General features: G+C 36.0%; 1 protein-coding gene and 2 long non-coding RNA genes across 5 annotated transcripts; 1 reads left to right on the top strand and 2 right to left on the bottom strand.

Moving 5' to 3' along the window:
* Positions 1-3,699: 3,699 nt before the first annotated feature.
* On the bottom strand, positions 3,700-4,603 carry LOC132799013 (uncharacterized). The gene is made up of 3 exons (XR_009634007.1): positions 4,387-4,603; positions 4,171-4,284; positions 3,700-3,914 (listed from the first exon to the last, which is right to left on the bottom strand). It is a non-coding gene; the product is annotated as an uncharacterized LOC132799013 (long non-coding RNA).
* A 2,346-nt stretch (positions 4,604-6,949) lies between these two features.
* On the top strand, positions 6,950-10,304 carry LOC132798476 (uncharacterized). Its single transcript, XR_009633947.1, has 3 exons — positions 6,950-7,077; positions 7,636-7,753; positions 10,037-10,304. It is a non-coding gene; the product is annotated as an uncharacterized LOC132798476 (long non-coding RNA).
* Positions 10,305-10,583: 279 nt separating this feature from the next.
* Positions 10,584-13,267, bottom strand: LOC132798475 (coiled-coil domain-containing protein 34). Of its 3 annotated transcripts, none has more exons than XM_060810342.1 (3): positions 13,108-13,267; positions 11,904-13,051; positions 10,584-10,764 (listed from the first exon to the last, which is right to left on the bottom strand). In XM_060810342.1, exon 2 carries the CDS (start codon positions 13,039-13,041, stop codon positions 11,911-11,913), a length of 1,131 nt encoding a protein of 376 aa, XP_060666325.1. In that variant the 5' UTR covers positions 13,042-13,051; positions 13,108-13,267; the 3' UTR covers positions 10,584-10,764; positions 11,904-11,910. The 3 variants fall into 3 exon arrangements, with proteins under 3 accessions (XP_060666325.1, XP_060666326.1, XP_060666324.1); XM_060810343.1 differs by lacking the exon at positions 10,584-10,764 and adding an exon at positions 11,702-11,823; XM_060810341.1 differs by lacking the exon at positions 10,584-10,764 and having other exon boundaries at positions 11,702-13,051; positions 13,108-13,266.
* Between the last annotated feature and the right edge of the window lie 3,745 nt (positions 13,268-17,012).

Below are 17,012 nucleotides of genomic sequence, written 5' to 3'. Positions count from 1 at the left end.
CTGTAAGCGAATTGCTTGAATGTGTGTGGCAAGTGTTTGATTTTGATTTGGCTTACATTTCACTTGATTGCATTCCGCTCTAAGTGAACATGTGTAAGTGTGTGAGTTTGTGTGTAAGTGCGTGTGAATGGCCAAAGTTTGAGAAAAAGTTTTTCAAAGTACTTCCCCCAGCAAGACAATGAAAGGTAATATTTAATGGATAGTCCATAAAGTGGAGCCATAAATTAAAGTTTAGTTGTTCTTTTACGAGACCTAAGTAAATAAATAATAATAATAATCATCTTAAATGCGGTAAATTCGGGAGTAATTAAAAGTCACTGTGGAATGGGTGAAAATTCAAAATAATAGTCCCGAAGTTAGTTAAACTATATTTAAAAGAAATCTAAAATGTATCTTTGAACTTTCTTTTATACTATGGGAATGCAATTTAATTTAATTCCCTTCTTTTTTTAATAAATTAGGTGTAATTTATTTGCAATTAAGTTGGTGCAACTGTCATATTTATTACCTGCATCTAGATCATTATTGCTTAACCATACTTACCACTAGTAAATCTTTATGTTAAATGAACTTTGTGCCACACATCGCAAATGGAGCGGTAAACAGCTTTTCAGCTTCGATTTGCCTGCTAATTTACCACAATAGGCTTATGGATCTAGCACTAAGAATCAGCCACAATAGGCTTATTGCTCTAGAGCTACATAAGTCTCTTGGTTTGCATAAGCTACTTCAACTACTTCATTGTGTGAATGTGTGTGCGGGTGGCAGAAACTGATGATGCATCATGATGCAACAAAATCAACGCTTTCAAAGGCATCAGCATTAAATATTGATTGAACAATATCGTCTTTGGCCATGATGAATGAGTGCCCACTCAGACAGACTCAGGGTCCGTTGAGATTCTTAAGCATTGATTCTGAAGTGCATTTTGTCATAATATTTGTGCTTGCGCCTGCAAGTATGCAATCATGTTGTTGCATACCAGTCGAGAATATAAATTGATAAATTACAAAATTATTAATTAAAGCTGGAAGGAGACAAGCTCATCCCTGACCTCTTCACTGCAAATTATGCCACAATATTAAGATATTCATAATTTCCACATACCGCACACAATAAATCTTTTGTGTGGGTGAGTGAGTGTGTGTGTATATGTGTTAGTCTTGGGCAGTAGCAGCAGCAGCAGCCGCTTAAGTTCATGTCATTTGTCATATTTGAATTTTACACTTCCTTCCGGTGCGTCTCTTGGAATTGCAATTTGCTGCACAGCCGCCGGCTACAATTGCCCTGTCTGCCATGCTTCCACTACTCTACCCCTTCCCTTACCTAACCACCTCTTCTAATCACTCCGCCTACTTGAGCAGCAGCCGTTATAATTAACCAAAGTTGTGCCGTGGCCTCAGCTATGCATCGTCCCAGCCTCATACCGAATTTGCAGTCTGACTAAACCAAAACTCTTCGCATGACAAATGTCTTCAATTGCAGTTCCTGTGTATCTGCGGGTTGCATCTCAACGGCATACACTTCGCTTAAGATACACAGATACAAAATGGCACACCAAGCTTATGTAAATGCCGTTCACATCGTCGTCGTCGTCGTCGTCGTCCTCATTGTTGACGTTGTAGATGGCCTCAATGACCTCCTGATTCTCGCTCTCTCTGAGGCTATTTTAGATAAATTCCTGTGATTATATTTTGCTCAATTGCACGTGCATGCACACGCATGTATGGATATCTAAATGTATCTATCTATCTACGCATATGTTTGAATATGTGTGTCTGTGTGTGCGATTGAATGCAAATGTGTGTGTGCGTGTGCGGTATTTTGGCAAATTGATTTGAGATTTACCATTAAGATGATTTCCATGCATTTTGAATTTTGTTACGCAAATTATTTTCATATAAATTATACATATTCTAATGAATATAAAATTAATTAATGCCGCACACAGAGAGCCATATGGAGTTACTATATTTCGAAATCGATGAGGCGTATATTCGGCAACTATAATTTGATTTGTGATTGACATTTGGATACGCTACAGTCTAAAATTATTGACTACACTTTAAAGCAGGACAAGTTAAGAAATCAAAGGTGAAGCAATTGTATGGCATAAATTACTATTCTGAAAAGTATTTGTAGCTAAATTGTTCATAATTGAATTTAAGAGAGTATCTTCTTTCTATACATTTTACATAAAACACTCAAATTAATTTACATGTGAAAATTTCATTAATAACCATAAGAATAGTTGCACTAATGAAATTTAGTGTAAAATGTCATTTTAAATTAAATTGATGTGCAGCAGATTAGGAATTATATATCAAATTTACGTTTTTATTTCGGTGATTTATGGGATTATTTTAAATTCAAAAATATGTTGATTTGCAATAATAATTTAATAAATTATATGCATTAATATTATTTTAGAATTTTAAAAATTAATATTTTAATTGTTTAACCCAGCTAGGTGACTTTTTCTAAAAACAATTTAATTGAATTAACCAATTTAAGTAGATTTTAAATTTTATTGATTGTGCACTGTTGAATCTGATTGCTGAATCTGAGCTTTAAGTGATCTCAAAGCGACCGCAAGCCTTTAATTGAGTTGCCCATCAATTGAGCACCTCAGCTTTGGCTTTGCCCTCGAACACAATCGAAATGAGCACGTTTCGAGTTGCCTGTTGGTTGCTTTGAACACATTGCGGTTACACACACACGCACTTACACATACATGGGTCAGTCAGTAGAAGTAGCATTGAAATGAATAGTAATCCCTGGCGCGCCTAAAAGCAGGCTACAGAGCAGAGACAAAAACAAACACAAACGCAGATTACAAAGCAAACTCGCAACACGATAACAATAAAAAACAAAAAAAAAGACGTGGGATGGCAAAAAAACAATCGGAATGCAAAGAAAACGAAAAAGAAAACTAAAGTCGGAACAGCTCTAAAAACAATTTGACATTTGGCCAACAAGCAGGAGGCAAAACAGAAAAAAAAAGAAGAGAAACGAAACTCATAGCGACGACCTCGTGACGGTGACCATAAAAAATTAGTGGGTCTGCCAGGCGAGCAGCTCACGTTATCAGCAACGCCATCAATTGACGACCCGACGACCTGACGACCTGGCCAGTTGACAATCTGACGGACGCTGTCAACGCCCAGCACACAAAAACCAAAAACAAAACGAAAGCAACAAACAATGTGGCCAAAGCACAAAGCGTTGGAGTCAAATGCACAACGCCTATAAGTTGGCAACGAAATCAAATGAATGCCCTGGCTGGCAACTGGACAAGCTTCGTGTTGGGTAATGCAAAACGATAATAATACGTGACCAGTCTGGACACAGTATTCAGACTCAGTTGTCAGTACTCAGCATTCATTTGGTACTCACTACTAAATGGGGTATTCGTCTGCTTAAAGCCAAAGTCCAGTTTAAACCAAAACTGAGAGAGAACTACGCTTTAGTTGAAAATAGACAAAAATGCTTTATGTAGCTGTATCTCTGAGAAATAAAAAATTTTTTCCTGTGCTCTTACAAATTGATGTGAATTTCTTCACATGTTGCAGCAGCAACTATGCCACACACACACACACCCCCATATACACCCTCACACACGCAACCTAACCAAAACGCCATTCATCATCATCGGCAACTGAATATTTTATTTGGTTTTTTTTTTTTTTTTGGGTTGCCTTGTGGAGATATTAGATACGAGTATCCACACTTTTGCCTAGCATGGTAAGCGGCGAACAGGATAAAAGATACACTCCTCTTGGTGCGAGCTTGTGTGTGGGAAAATAAGTTTTCAAGTTACAGCCTAAGGCTAGCTGGATCAACTTTTGGCCAAGCTAGCTTGCAAAACGGAAGCACTGTGGTTTAAAATCGTTTAAACTCTTAAATATAATTGCCTGAAACAAATAAAATAGGAAATTATTGACGAAGACTTACTTGATTGAAAAATATTTTATAGGTCTTCAATTAAGAACTTTTCGATTATAAAAAAATCTTGAAACAAGATTTCTAGTTTGATGAGTTCTTAAATCAAGATTTCGTTCTACGGTCATCGTTTTGTGATGAAAATATCTTTTAGATAGAAAAGCCTTCAAATTCGAGAATGTTGTTCTTGTTTCCTAAATCAAGACTTTAGACTTTAATTCAATCTACCTTAAAACAGAAGCTATATTCTGGTCTTGCTGCTGTTAACTCTATAGCGGAGATGCCATGAATCATTGTGCGAGTAGTCGTTGTTCCTTAGTTCAAACTCTAGATGGTTCGTATCTACATGGTGAATGTTATAAAATTGTTAATTATTACACAACTAATTTTTGTTTTATTTTGACAACCTAAATTTAAGAATTTAGGAATCTTGATTTGACTTACTGGTTCAATTTTTATAATTTTCCATTTTTGATTGCAGATTATTCTTGAATTTCATGATGGTAAATATATATTTTTGTCTTCGTTTAAGAATTTACCCTCCGCGTCGAGTTTTGACATCATATAAACATGATTCAAGAGAATATGCTTTTTTTTTGTGTGTATAGTAAAATTAAATTTTTTTTTTACATATTTTCGGTAATTTGAATAATCTTTACAAATTGTTTTTGTGACAGTGTGCCACAGCAGGTTAGCCAACTAAGACTTATGGCGATTGTAATTCGAAGAGTACAACAGTTTTTGTGTAAAAATATTGCCTAAGTGAAAAAGTTTTCACATATGATTTATTTATTTGATTTGTAGTCATGCCAAGCCATACACAAGGCATCAGCCACCTTTTCATTCGTCTCTTCCCTAGAAGTTTTTCTGTGCTGACCAAGTTGTTCAGTAGCTTATCGGTTACAGTGTTGGTCAAGTTTATTAGTGATTAGTTATAGAGTTTCAGTTCACTCTATTGATAGACTGATTGATTGATTGATAAGGCGCTTACCTGTGCGACCTGCGTGTGTCTCACAAAATTCAATTAGAGAATGAATTAGTATGATAGCATATGTGAGTTCTTTTTTGGCGGTGTGGTATTATGATATAAATCAGAATCTCAGTGGAGCACTCCCTGAAGCGTGCCACAATTCATAATATTTGCGACTTATTTAAAGTCATGACACTCGCAAAAAAGCTGACAAATTTTATTTCCGCTCGAGTCACGCACCGGGGAACAAGTCACTGAGCTGGCGACCCACTTGCTTACATTGCCAAGAATGGGGATGGCGATGGGGATGGAGATGGGGATAGAAAAGGTTTTCTGGTATGACTACCAACAACATTTATGCGAATTGTCTTTTGTGCGCTTCATTTCGCATAAACAAATCTCGGGCGTTGTATATTTATACCGGAAACGTGCAAATAACGCCCTAGGGACTAGGCAAAGTAGAGTTCTCAACGTTCTCCACATGCTCCACGCCGGTCTGGCCTGGTGTCGCCATTGTTGTGGCCACCGCCACCTGCGTCGCTCTCACTTCTTTTTGCCCTCCACTTTTTGTTTTCTTCATTTTTTTCATCAACTAACTACGTTGCAAAAAAAATTTACTTGACGTTTCCGTTGCAGTAAAAACACATGGCCGAAATACAAACAAACAAAAGCAGCCACAACGCAATTGTATCTTATGACACACCGAAGCAGTGATGCACTTCCCTAGACGGTAAAAGGAAAGTATAAATTCAATAAAAAATTATTAATACATAGCAAGAACAATTTTTTTAATTGTATTAAATGATAATATTCAAATTTTTTTTTTTGAATGAAACAAATTTTTAACATCTATTTAATTAAATTAAAATAAAATAAAATTTAAATAAAACTTTGCTTAACAACAAAAAATATTTAGAACATGAAAAGTTTGCTTTTATTTATCATAATCTGTGTTATTTTACTTATTTTTAATTTGTTGTTTTTTTTTTGTCTTAGATTTATTGAATAATTTAACGAGTAATGGCAATATAGTACCATAAGAACACATTATAAAGAAACTCATTCAGGGCCAACCTATTATATCTTGAAAGGGTATGTTGGTTTAACTAAGATACAATGACTTGTATTTTGTCTTATTTTAGAATCCAATTAATTTCTTTTATTAAGTAACAAAAAAACATTTAGACGTAGCAAATCATCCACAAAAATATTGATAGTCGCCGTAAGTGTAAAAAAAACAGTTTCTGTATTTCTATAGTCTACTTTTGGGCTCGCCTGGCCATGTGCAACTGTATGAGTGGCAGCTCAGTGCGGCTGGTTGGTTTGGCTTTTGTGTGCGCCTATTGTCAAATTGAATTGTAATAGACACGTTTTGCCACAACGAATATAAATGTGTGTATGCTTGTGTGCTTCTCACTGCTTGACACTTTATATTTACAGCTGCGCTCGGCACGCTCGACCAGCCCCAAAGTTCCCTGTCCCTGTCCCCGTCCCCGCCTCAATCGTAGCTCTAGTTGGTGTCCCTGGTTTCATAGTCAGTCCGTAGTCTCTGTAGTCGGCTTAATTTTATGCATACGAAACGTATGCGGCGTCTTTCGCGCGCATAAAAAAATTTTATTGCATACATTTAGGCAGCTGCAGAGCTACTGTCTGTCGGCTGCCGTCTGTTGTCTGTTGTCTGTCGTCGTCGACTGACTCTGTGTGGCCCTGAGCACACAGCTCCTGGGTTGCCTTCATATTTGCATTTTCTTATTTAAATGTCGACTTTTAAATGACGACAAATTGTTTTGACGTTGTGTCGCTTTTTGATTTAAAAAACAAAACGAAACGAAAAAAAATAAGAGAAATGCAAAGGCGAAGCAGTTGAAAGGCCCAACGGTATCTAAGTGTGAGTGCGAGTGGGTGTATTCATGTGTATCACTCATCATATGTGTCTGTATGTGTTGTGTGACAAGTGGAAAATGGTTTTGTTTCGCTTAAAGGCTTAAAAGCTTGCTGCTTTGTGTGGACCACAAGCATGTGTGAATACCATGGAATTGCATGGCAAATTGTTTTAGTCTAAAACACAATATTTCAGAAATTGTAAGTACAAAATAATCAAAAAGATGGCACCGAATGCGAACGACATGTAAAAGCCGAAGGACATAGAAAATATGTTCTTGAAAGTAATGAAAAGTAATTATACAATTTAGTTTTGGCTCTGCATTCTTTTTCATATATAAAAGTAGTTAAATTACCCAATTTAGGATATTTATCGTTTACTTTAAAAATTGTAGGTCTACAAATGGTTCAATGTTTTCATTTGCACAATCGAAAGCGTAATTCAAATATATTTGGCAAACTCATTGATTTTCAAACAAACTGTCCAAAACTCGACTGTAAATTGCAATCCCCTTTATGCCAATTAAATCGAAACGAAAATTCCAAAACCGTAAAAACAGTAAACAACATTGTCACTTAATTTAATCACATTTATAAAAACCACTAATTGACTTTTGAACGTTAATGCTCGAGAACCATTGAAAATGCTACCAGACACAAACACACACACACACAGCAGACAGTGCCATAAACACACAAACATGCATTAACACTCAAATTATTGTACATGGCTAGAATTCAGGACAACAAAATGTTGCCATAATTGGTATTTCTGATATGCATAAAATTTTGGCCTGGTCATAAGCTGCCATTCCTCTATTTCTCTCTCTCTCTCTTTTTAGCTATATATCGTTCCTGCGCATTTATGTGTGTGTCTGCTGGTGTTTATGTGAGGCTAATTAAATTATTATTTACCACAAAATAGCGTTTCATGGCAGAGCAGCAATACCTAAAAGATACGTGAGTCAAAATATTGCGCTACATTGTTTGCATATGCATGAAACAATTTTTGTCAATTTCTAAATTTCTGACAAATTTGTCATATTTCACAGTGGTCTGCTCTGGCAGCATATTTCATTAATTAACTCAAATTTGTGATCATTTGCGGAACACCCGGAAGCTATAGAAGGGAAAAAAAGGCCAACGAATTTATTTTGACTAAATTTTCGATTAAGCATTTAAATTGTAGCCTTTGGCTAGCTAACATAATTAATTTGCTTTCGTTGTGCGCTACTAATAGAGTATCTTTTAGTTGAACACATTCCATTATTAGTGCTGAGAATTTGCTGAAGTGTGAAGCATTAAATAACTTGCTAATTAGAAGATGCAAATTGGCTTCGTAAGGCGTTCAACAGGAAATTGTTGACTGACATTTTTATTTCACTTCAATAATTGCACAAATCCTTTGCACACACGCACGGATGCAAATCCTTTGCAGAATTCACGAATATTCCGATAGATTTTATAAATATTTTGTTATAGGCTGTTGCTGTTGTTGTTGTTGTTGGCGCAATACTTGACTTTTGCTATACTTAGACCTTAGACAACCCGAATATTTGCCAATTTATTTTAATTAATGCTGAATCGAATAGCTTTACATGTGCGAGGGCAGCTTGATTACTTTATTATCCCACCATTCGTTTAAGAATTAATCCTTGCATGTTCAATTCAGGAGTTACCCTCGTTGTGATTCGCAAAGGCTGTATTTCCATTGATGTCAGTGCTAATTGCCACTACAAAATTGCATAGCTGGCACTTTTTTGCGAAGGATTTGAACAGATGACATATTTTGTGAAGTGCTAGCATAGAAATGAAAGTAATTGAGTCGATTCACCTGCAGTGCGTTTAGGTTAGCATGGCTTTAATTTAACTACGAATAGCAATACAGAAATATAATAGTATAATACAAGTATTTAATAAGGCATTTTTAGAGAAACACAATCATAACCTAACTAAAATTATCACCGCGATTCTTCAACAAATAAATTACTTATTTATATCCAAAAATATTACGCAATTAAATTTTATATTAAGTGAACTCATATTACTATCAATAAAATCACCTATATCGTATGAGTGTAAGAAACTGATAAGCCGGGTAAATGCCGCATAGGAGATTGCTGACTGATGGCACTTTTGAATAAGAGCATCTTTACAAACATCAGAGCTCAATCATTGATACTTCATGTTTTGTTTTCAGATTGCGCATTTCGTTTATTTTTCACACGCTATCAGTTTTCAATGAATTTTCAGATTTTCACTTCAGTACTCGTGCACTCGAAAGTGTGCGTCGGTTTTTCATCACGACTTTGCAGTGTAAACATGACTGACTCGCGCTCTATGCATATATGTTTGTGTGCGAGTGTATGTGAGTGCGAGTGGCTGTGTAAATGTATGCATATAGTATGTCCTGCTATCCATTCACTTCCTTTTGCCTCCATTCACCATTCCTCCTGCCAGGAGTTGCCAATCAATGTTTGTGCAAAAATATTTGCTTCTCTTATTTTCCACACTCTTAGGCCGCTGCGTGTTTATTTTGTGTGTGCGTGTGAGTGTGTGGGTGTCTGTGTGTATGTTTTGTTTTTATTTTCAATAAATCGGTCCAAGCACGCCGTACTGCTCGATTGCAGTGGATTAAATTATTAAAAAAATTGCTCGAGTGCACAAACAACAACGAAATGCGAGTGGCATACGCCATGTTTCGCAGTTAAAAAGCGCGTAGATACTTTAATTTGATTAACATTTAAATTGATTGTGCGGCTACGCAAATTGTGTTATTGGCCTCTGTTCAAAAGTTGCATACACTTGGTTCATTTAAGATCACTTGGAATTTACATAGAGCTATCCGTAAAAAATATTCAGAGCTTTGCACAGGATTTCGTAATAATTCAAAAAGTTTTTCTATAAATTATGTTACTTGATCATTAAAAAACCAATGAAAAATTTTGTAGGACTAATTAATTTATGAAAACATTTAATTTAAATAATTTATCCTTAATGAACACAAATTTTTTGGTCATTAAAAACTAATTAATTACAAAATTTTGTAAAAATAAGCTATCGCTAAAAAACAAATTTTAGTTTTCAATAAAAATAAATATTTGTATTTTATTGTATTTTTATTATATTTTATTTAAACTGCATTTGCTTTTATATTTATGCTATTTTATTTTATTTTATTTTATTTTATTTTATTTAAAATGTATTTGCTTCGTCTATGTCAAATAAATATACCCAAATGAGTGTATAAGAGTGTTATCAAGATTCTGCGCTAATTCGATGAGAATTTCCCTAGACGATATGCTGAATGGTCAAACTAAAAGGCTACAATATGCCCGTCCTACTGTGAGCACAGTCCGTCAATTTCTATATGAAATCACATTTAATTTCCATGTTCTGTGGAGCAAGAAATGTAGCCAAAAATAAATAGCTTAGGGATGGCTGGCAGCCAGGTTAACCAAAGCTCAAATAAAATTTCAGCTGCACGCCATTTTCATATTAAATAACTTTGTATATATTTCCGGTGCTCTTGCGACGAGTTGTTCCCACAGTTTCTGTTTTCTTTCTTTCTTTTTTCTCTGTGTTGGTTGTGTGTTTGTGTTTTGTTTCTACTGAGCGTCGACAGGTGAACAAATTCACAGGATTCAGTTCAGCTTTAAGAGAACCACATAATAAACTTGGTTCCCAACAAACATTTCACTGTTCAAGATTACTTTTAATATTAAACATGTAATAAATCAAGTTTTGGTAAAAGAAATCAATTAGTTCGCTTTGTATTCATACATTTTATAGCTTAAAGATCAATGCTTGGTTCGTTCTTCTAGTTTTCGTTTTGGTCCTGAATCAAAAGCCATATCAAAGGGGAATTGCCATGCAGGGCGCTTCAAAGCAGGCCAGGTTGAAATGTGAAGACTGGCAAACAGACATCCAATGTAAACGGCCCGAAGGGTGTTAGGCTGTGAAAAGGATGCCTGCAAATGTTTTGATAGTAAGTGTTACTCTTGTTTACGGGGATTACATGAATGTGGGGCGTACCCTTAATGTGTGGCTTGTTTGAGAGCGTGCGTGTGTTTGAGTGTGTGTAATTGATTTCTCTGACAGACGCAACTGATTTAATGAGGACTGTTTAATTTTAGATCCTTATTACATTTAAAATTTACCTTGCAATTTAATAAACTATTCAGAAAATTGAGACATAAGAATTAAGCAAGAATATTTTATTTATTATATCAAATGGAAAAAAGCTATGATAATATTATTAATAGAATAGTGGCATAAAAAAGTTAGTCAAGATTTAATCGTAACTAATTTAAAGTACTAACATTTTATATTATTAATTTTAGTACTCAAAATTAGTTACCATTAAATCTTGATTAACTTTTTCATGCCACTATTCTACTAATAATATTAACATAGCTTTTCCAATTAATATAATTAGTTACCATTAAATTAATGAGCTTATTGTTTATTTGTAATCTGTATTAAAATATTTTATTAAATACTATATACTACAAATTACTAAGAAATAATTTATGAAATCTTTGGTCTTAAATATGTAAAAGTACAAATAATACATATACTCACGCAAAGAATAATTAAACAAAAAAGCTGCTGTCGAGTGGGCTTCACTGTAAGATACCCGCTACCCATTTTTAGTTTTATTCTAAAAATATACAAAAAATACTAAAATACACCTATTCAGTTCTACATTCAAAATATACCAAAGAGTACAAAATATACCAGATTTTCAGTTAAGTTAACTAAGACCCGATTACGTTAGGTGTTTTTAGCCATACAAAAGTATTTCTTAAATAGTTTCGACAATTTGTATTCGATCGATATTTAAATTCAAAATGATCTTGCCAATGTATGAATGAAACCCCATTGAAAAATGAAAGAAAATTCAAATTATGCATAAAACAAGTAATAAGAATGTTTAATTCAAAGCCTTATTACATTGCTAATATACTTTGTAATTTGCTGAATAATTTATGCGATCAGTGGCCGGAAATAGTTTAAGTAAGAGCATTCTAATTGTAACATAGAATGTAAGCAAAGAAAGTTATTTCATGAAAAAATCGTCAGCGTTGTTTATCGACTTATTGCTTACTATTTATTTAGGTCCTTGGATTAGCATTAACGTGCACCCATTGATTCGGATTAATATAGATATCTGAGACAGTGCCACGTAGCGTGTTAAAGCCTTGATTAAGTGGCACGGGTTTCGGCCGTTGAGCCGCACTCTTCATCCAATGCTGCCACGCAAGATTCGCCTGCTTTTTTCGCTCCTGTTGATGCAGTTCTTTCTCATATGCCACTCGCTGTTGAAGCTGACGACGTTCCTCCTCCTCACGGATTTTTCTCAACTCCCACGCTTGTCGACGCAGTCGTGTATGTTCCTCCAGCTTGGACTCTGATTTGTAATTGTGTGCGCTCCGTTTGACTGCCGCAATTTGTTGCACCTGTTGCGCTTTTTTTTTGCACCATTCCTGTACTCTCTGTTCGCTGAGTTGTCGACGTTTCATATCTTTTTCTAGCTGCTGTTGCCGCTGCTGTCGAGCTGCTTGTTGCCTGTATTGACATTGTCGCTTCTTCCCCGACAGCCAATTGTCGTACGCCTCGTTCGAGTGCCGCAGTACCTTGAGTGGTGCCAATTGCTCTTGCTGATCGCCATAAATGGATATCGTTTCGGAACCCAGTTCAAGAAAGGGTATGCCGCAGCTATGAGAATCCTGTTCGGCGTCTGGCGTCTCTTCGTACACAGACATCGGCTCCTCTGGCTCCCAGCTGCACATGGAAGTAGTGGAGCCCCTTTCTAGTTGCCGTTTCTGTAGCTCTTCCTCATCGATGCTCATTCTTGGCTGGACATTTGACGTAGGATCAGTGTACTCATTACTCTCCGACATGGAGCTATTTTCGCTGCTATTCTCCACGCGGGATTGACACAACGTTTCAGTTTCCAGCTCCAGAGATCTGGGCGAGGTATAGCGCAGTGTGGACATCTCCGTGTCGGCCATCGAGTTGATCTCGCAGGACGATGCGGAGCCGGCCACAAAGCGTATTGTGCTTGGAATAGAGATCAATTCATGGCGCTCCATGCCATAAGACTTTATGTATGTTCGCGATTGTGATTGCTCCGGTTCGTCCTCGCCAATGCTTGGCATATTCATTATCTTGGATCGACCTCCTTTATATAATTCACAATCAGCAAACTTGCCACGGCAGCTCATGCGACCAACAAATGCCATTTCGATGGATCTAACAAATGAGTTCACTTTATGTTAATTGCTGCACAAATTAAACCGTCTTCTTACCAGCAAATCTATTAGTCCAAATGGGGGAGAATACGTCGTCTTCGTTTGACGATTCTGCACGCTTAGCAAATTCGAATAAAAGGAGAGAAATTGTAAAGCAAATAAAACTGTGTATAAGTGTGTTCAACAACAATCAGAATGAATTGCTGAAATGCTTATAATGAAACTAGTTTCCACATTTTTGACAACCAATTCAATGAAATCCATATTTGTTCAAAGAAACTAAAATCGTATAAGATTCTCTAATTCTGTCTTACTTGTCTTACTTAAAAAAAATTAATTTATAATCGATATTAACGAACAACAATGAAAACAATAATCTTTAAACAGCCCTCTAGTATGCTTGACAGTGAGATACTCGCTATCCATTTTAAACAAAAACAAGACAGTGGGTTAATAATTAAAAAATCTCTCGAATTAATATACTATACAAATATTAAAAATATTTGGTATTTGGTAGCCCTTATTTAGTTTATTGATATAGTAGTAGAGTGCAAAGTATGCCAGATTAGCAGTTAAAGTAACTAAGAAAAGCTTAGTTCATCAAATGTAAAGTTTCCTTTATAAAGCTTTAATATTTCTATGCAATTTAGAAATTATATTGGTTACGTCTAAATATCATCAATATTTTTCGTGATCCAACAAAAGTTTTTGTTTAATTTCATGTGCTGCAAAACTTTGAGAAAAAATACTTAATTTACTTAAATAGTTAATACTAGATTTCATTCAAATAAACTGCATTTCCCCATTAGCGAATTCTTTTCTGACAAGTTCATTACAATAATTTGGAGCGTAACAATTTCAGAGGACTGCATATAAAATAACATTCTTGATTTCATTTTCTATTAATATACAATTTACCTATTTTTTGCTATTACCCAAAGCAAAGGTTTTAGTGTTAGTATGTGTGAGTTTGAGTTTTGAGTATAAGTCTGTGGCATTTGTGCCACACCCGCTCAGAATTTGATTGCCGTTGCAGTTTGCGGCTGCCGCTTTTACATTCTAATCGAAATTTTTTATTGTTGAAAGTCACGAAATGTGAGCGACGCGACGCTGCGACGAGGTAATGTCAGTTATTTGACAGTTCTCCCCCCTTTCCCTTTGGAAAGTGAAACTGTCGAGTGCACTGGCCGGGAGATGGGGACGGAGACGTTGACGATATCCATACCAAAATACGTCCCCGCTACAATTCGTCAGTTCCGCCTTGCGAGCCGCCGCACTAACCACAGGCTCGGCCATTTCGGTGCCGCCGCCGTCTGAAAGCTAAGCCCAAAATGTGCCACTTAGCCGTGTGGGCATAAAAATTGTAGTTGCAGTCGCAGTCGCAGTCGTTGTCCCTTCACAGCCTGCTTCCTCGGGTTGTGTCGTTGCAAGTAAAAACAGAAGCCAGACCACGTTGGCATTGCAACCAACATTATTTTATAATTTACAAGCAAGTCGCACGACGCCATCGTCTACTACACGATTTGTCTTTATCGACAACACACGAAAAATTTCCCTCAAAGCCGGCATTTTGAACGGGGGTTCATGTTAAGCATGAAATTCCATTAGTGCTGTGTGCTTAAAAACTGGAATGGGGCATGGATGGGGAAGCAAAGTTGTTTTCGATTTTAGACATATTACGGAATTTCATTGATAGAAATCGAAATTATTGTTTGGAATGCACGACGGCATTGCTTTAGTGCATAATTTTACGGTATACTATTAGACGGCAAGCGACTGTTTAAGATGCTATCTTAACCGCAGATCTTATCCATTTGGCATTTCAACTCAAGCAAAGTGGATTGAACTGGAATTGACTCAAGACCAAACCTACTATCGCAATGGGGGGAAAAGTATTTTTGTTGTTATGAGTTATTATATTTTTAATATATTAATTATGAAAATGCCTGATAATTGAATATGAACAGTATAAAAAATTGAAAAATTGAAATATATATATTTAATAACTTCACATTTTTTTTAAACGAGTTGTAAATAATTGATGTTAAATGAAGGAGGAAAAGTATTTGGGATTGTTCTTAAATATATTTTGTTCATCTAACATTGTAATTATTTTCATGTTTTCAATTTGTAATAACATTAACAAATTTTTGTGAATTGATTATTTTTTTTTTTTAAATACTGACAGCACTGCGTATACTGCATATAACACATAAGCTAAGTATACTTTATATAATATTGTGTATACTTAAATTTCTAAAAATAAAAAGTGTATACTAATATACTTTACATATACAACTGTGGTATTTGTTGCAGTATTTATACTTTACATATTGCGACTACTGCGTATACTTCATCTTTAGGCAATTCGTCTCATATTTTTTCACTTTTTTTAATAACAAATTTAATTAAACCGTCTTGTTCGAATACAAATTTTATGCATTTTATGCTTGTAATAATGAACTAAGAAAAGAAAAGTTAGAGACAAGAAACTATTATTTTTGAATTGTATATCTAAAACTGTTTTATGAACGTATACTTTCGACATTAATTTAATGACAACTATCAAATCATTAGAATACTAATATAACGACTAGCCACCAATGAAAAGGAAAATCTGAGTATTATATACGCAGTGCAATCTTGTTAACTCGACCTACATATACATTTAATAGACAGCCTTGTCGGATATTATCTGCATTGACCGGATTACTTAAATACGTATTGCTCATTTCGGGTGAAATATCTGATCATTAGCCCAACTGTAATTAGGCACTCGAAGTATGCGCCACGCCTGCAATTGTACTCGTAATGTCAATTATGAAGCCGGAAAAAAGGCAGATAAATGGACAGGTTTAGGTGCATGTTTAACAAGCTCCATTGGCACGCAAAGAATTTAAAACAACAATTAATTAGACGCAAATTGAAATTCATGACTCGCGCTAATCAGAGCTTCATTTACATGTGAAACCAATATCAGCGGGAATACATAACTGGAGCAGGCACTGGGGCAGGTCAGGTCGCTATTACAGAGAGAGAGAGAGCGGGAGAGAGAGAGAGCGACTGAGTGAGAGAAACTATTAAAGCGCAAAATTATGTCAGCAATTAGGCAGGCGAACTATGATACTTGAAGCAGACGCACATGGAAATGAGAGTAGGAGGAGCAGCTTGGCAAAGGCATCTGGAATCGTAGACATGGTCAGTAGAGCGGACGAACAGCTGGTGAGCGGGAATTGGAACTCAGGCAATGGTGTGGCGGGGTGGGCATCATTAAAAAGTCATTTACATGCAGGCTGGGCCATGTCGCAGCACATTTAGCCGGATAGCAGCGACATGGCGATTGACAAACTGACTGAATGACTGACTGGCTGACTAAATGCTTGTCTGCTTGTGCTGCCTGCGTCTTCAGTTTGTTAATTTTAGATTTGAAACACGTTTTCGACTCAATTTTATCGCATGTTACGCCTTGTTGCCTTTCGCTTTTATGCCAAACGACCAAACAGGCTGAGAGAGTATTGCTTGCCCTCCTTCCCCTTTGAGTACCTAGAAGATATTGCTTTGAATTTTGATTTGAAGTGTCGTCGACGTCATTTCTATGCAAGCATTGCTCCAATTAGAGGCCAAGCGTAATTTATGCGCCCCAAGAAACTTACTACAAATTGGCCATTGTTGCATTTTGCTATTGATAGGCCGACTTTCCATCCCCCGTCGTCCCTTCCCACACTCACCGTTTCTCTGTTTGACCCACATGCGTTGAGCTCATACGAAAAGTTGAACAAAAGCATCACTCAAAAAGTTTTAATATAATTTTGCATAATAATTTCTCAGGCCACAAAAAAGTTTTGCCTAGAGCCTTAGACACCTGGATGACCGCACTCATGGGAATTCGGACAGGTGTCGTACCTAAAACTCATAAAGCTAATTAAGAAATGTGCCAAAGTTGCTCTCTACCCATCGCTCTG

This window comes from Drosophila nasuta, chromosome 2L (assembly GCF_023558535.2).
Source record: "Drosophila nasuta strain 15112-1781.00 chromosome 2L, ASM2355853v1, whole genome shotgun sequence".
Classification (NCBI taxonomy): Eukaryota; Metazoa; Arthropoda; class Insecta; order Diptera; family Drosophilidae; genus Drosophila; species Drosophila nasuta.
The sequence above is the reverse complement of the archived record's forward strand: the minus strand, read 5'-3'. Positions and strand labels throughout refer to the sequence as shown.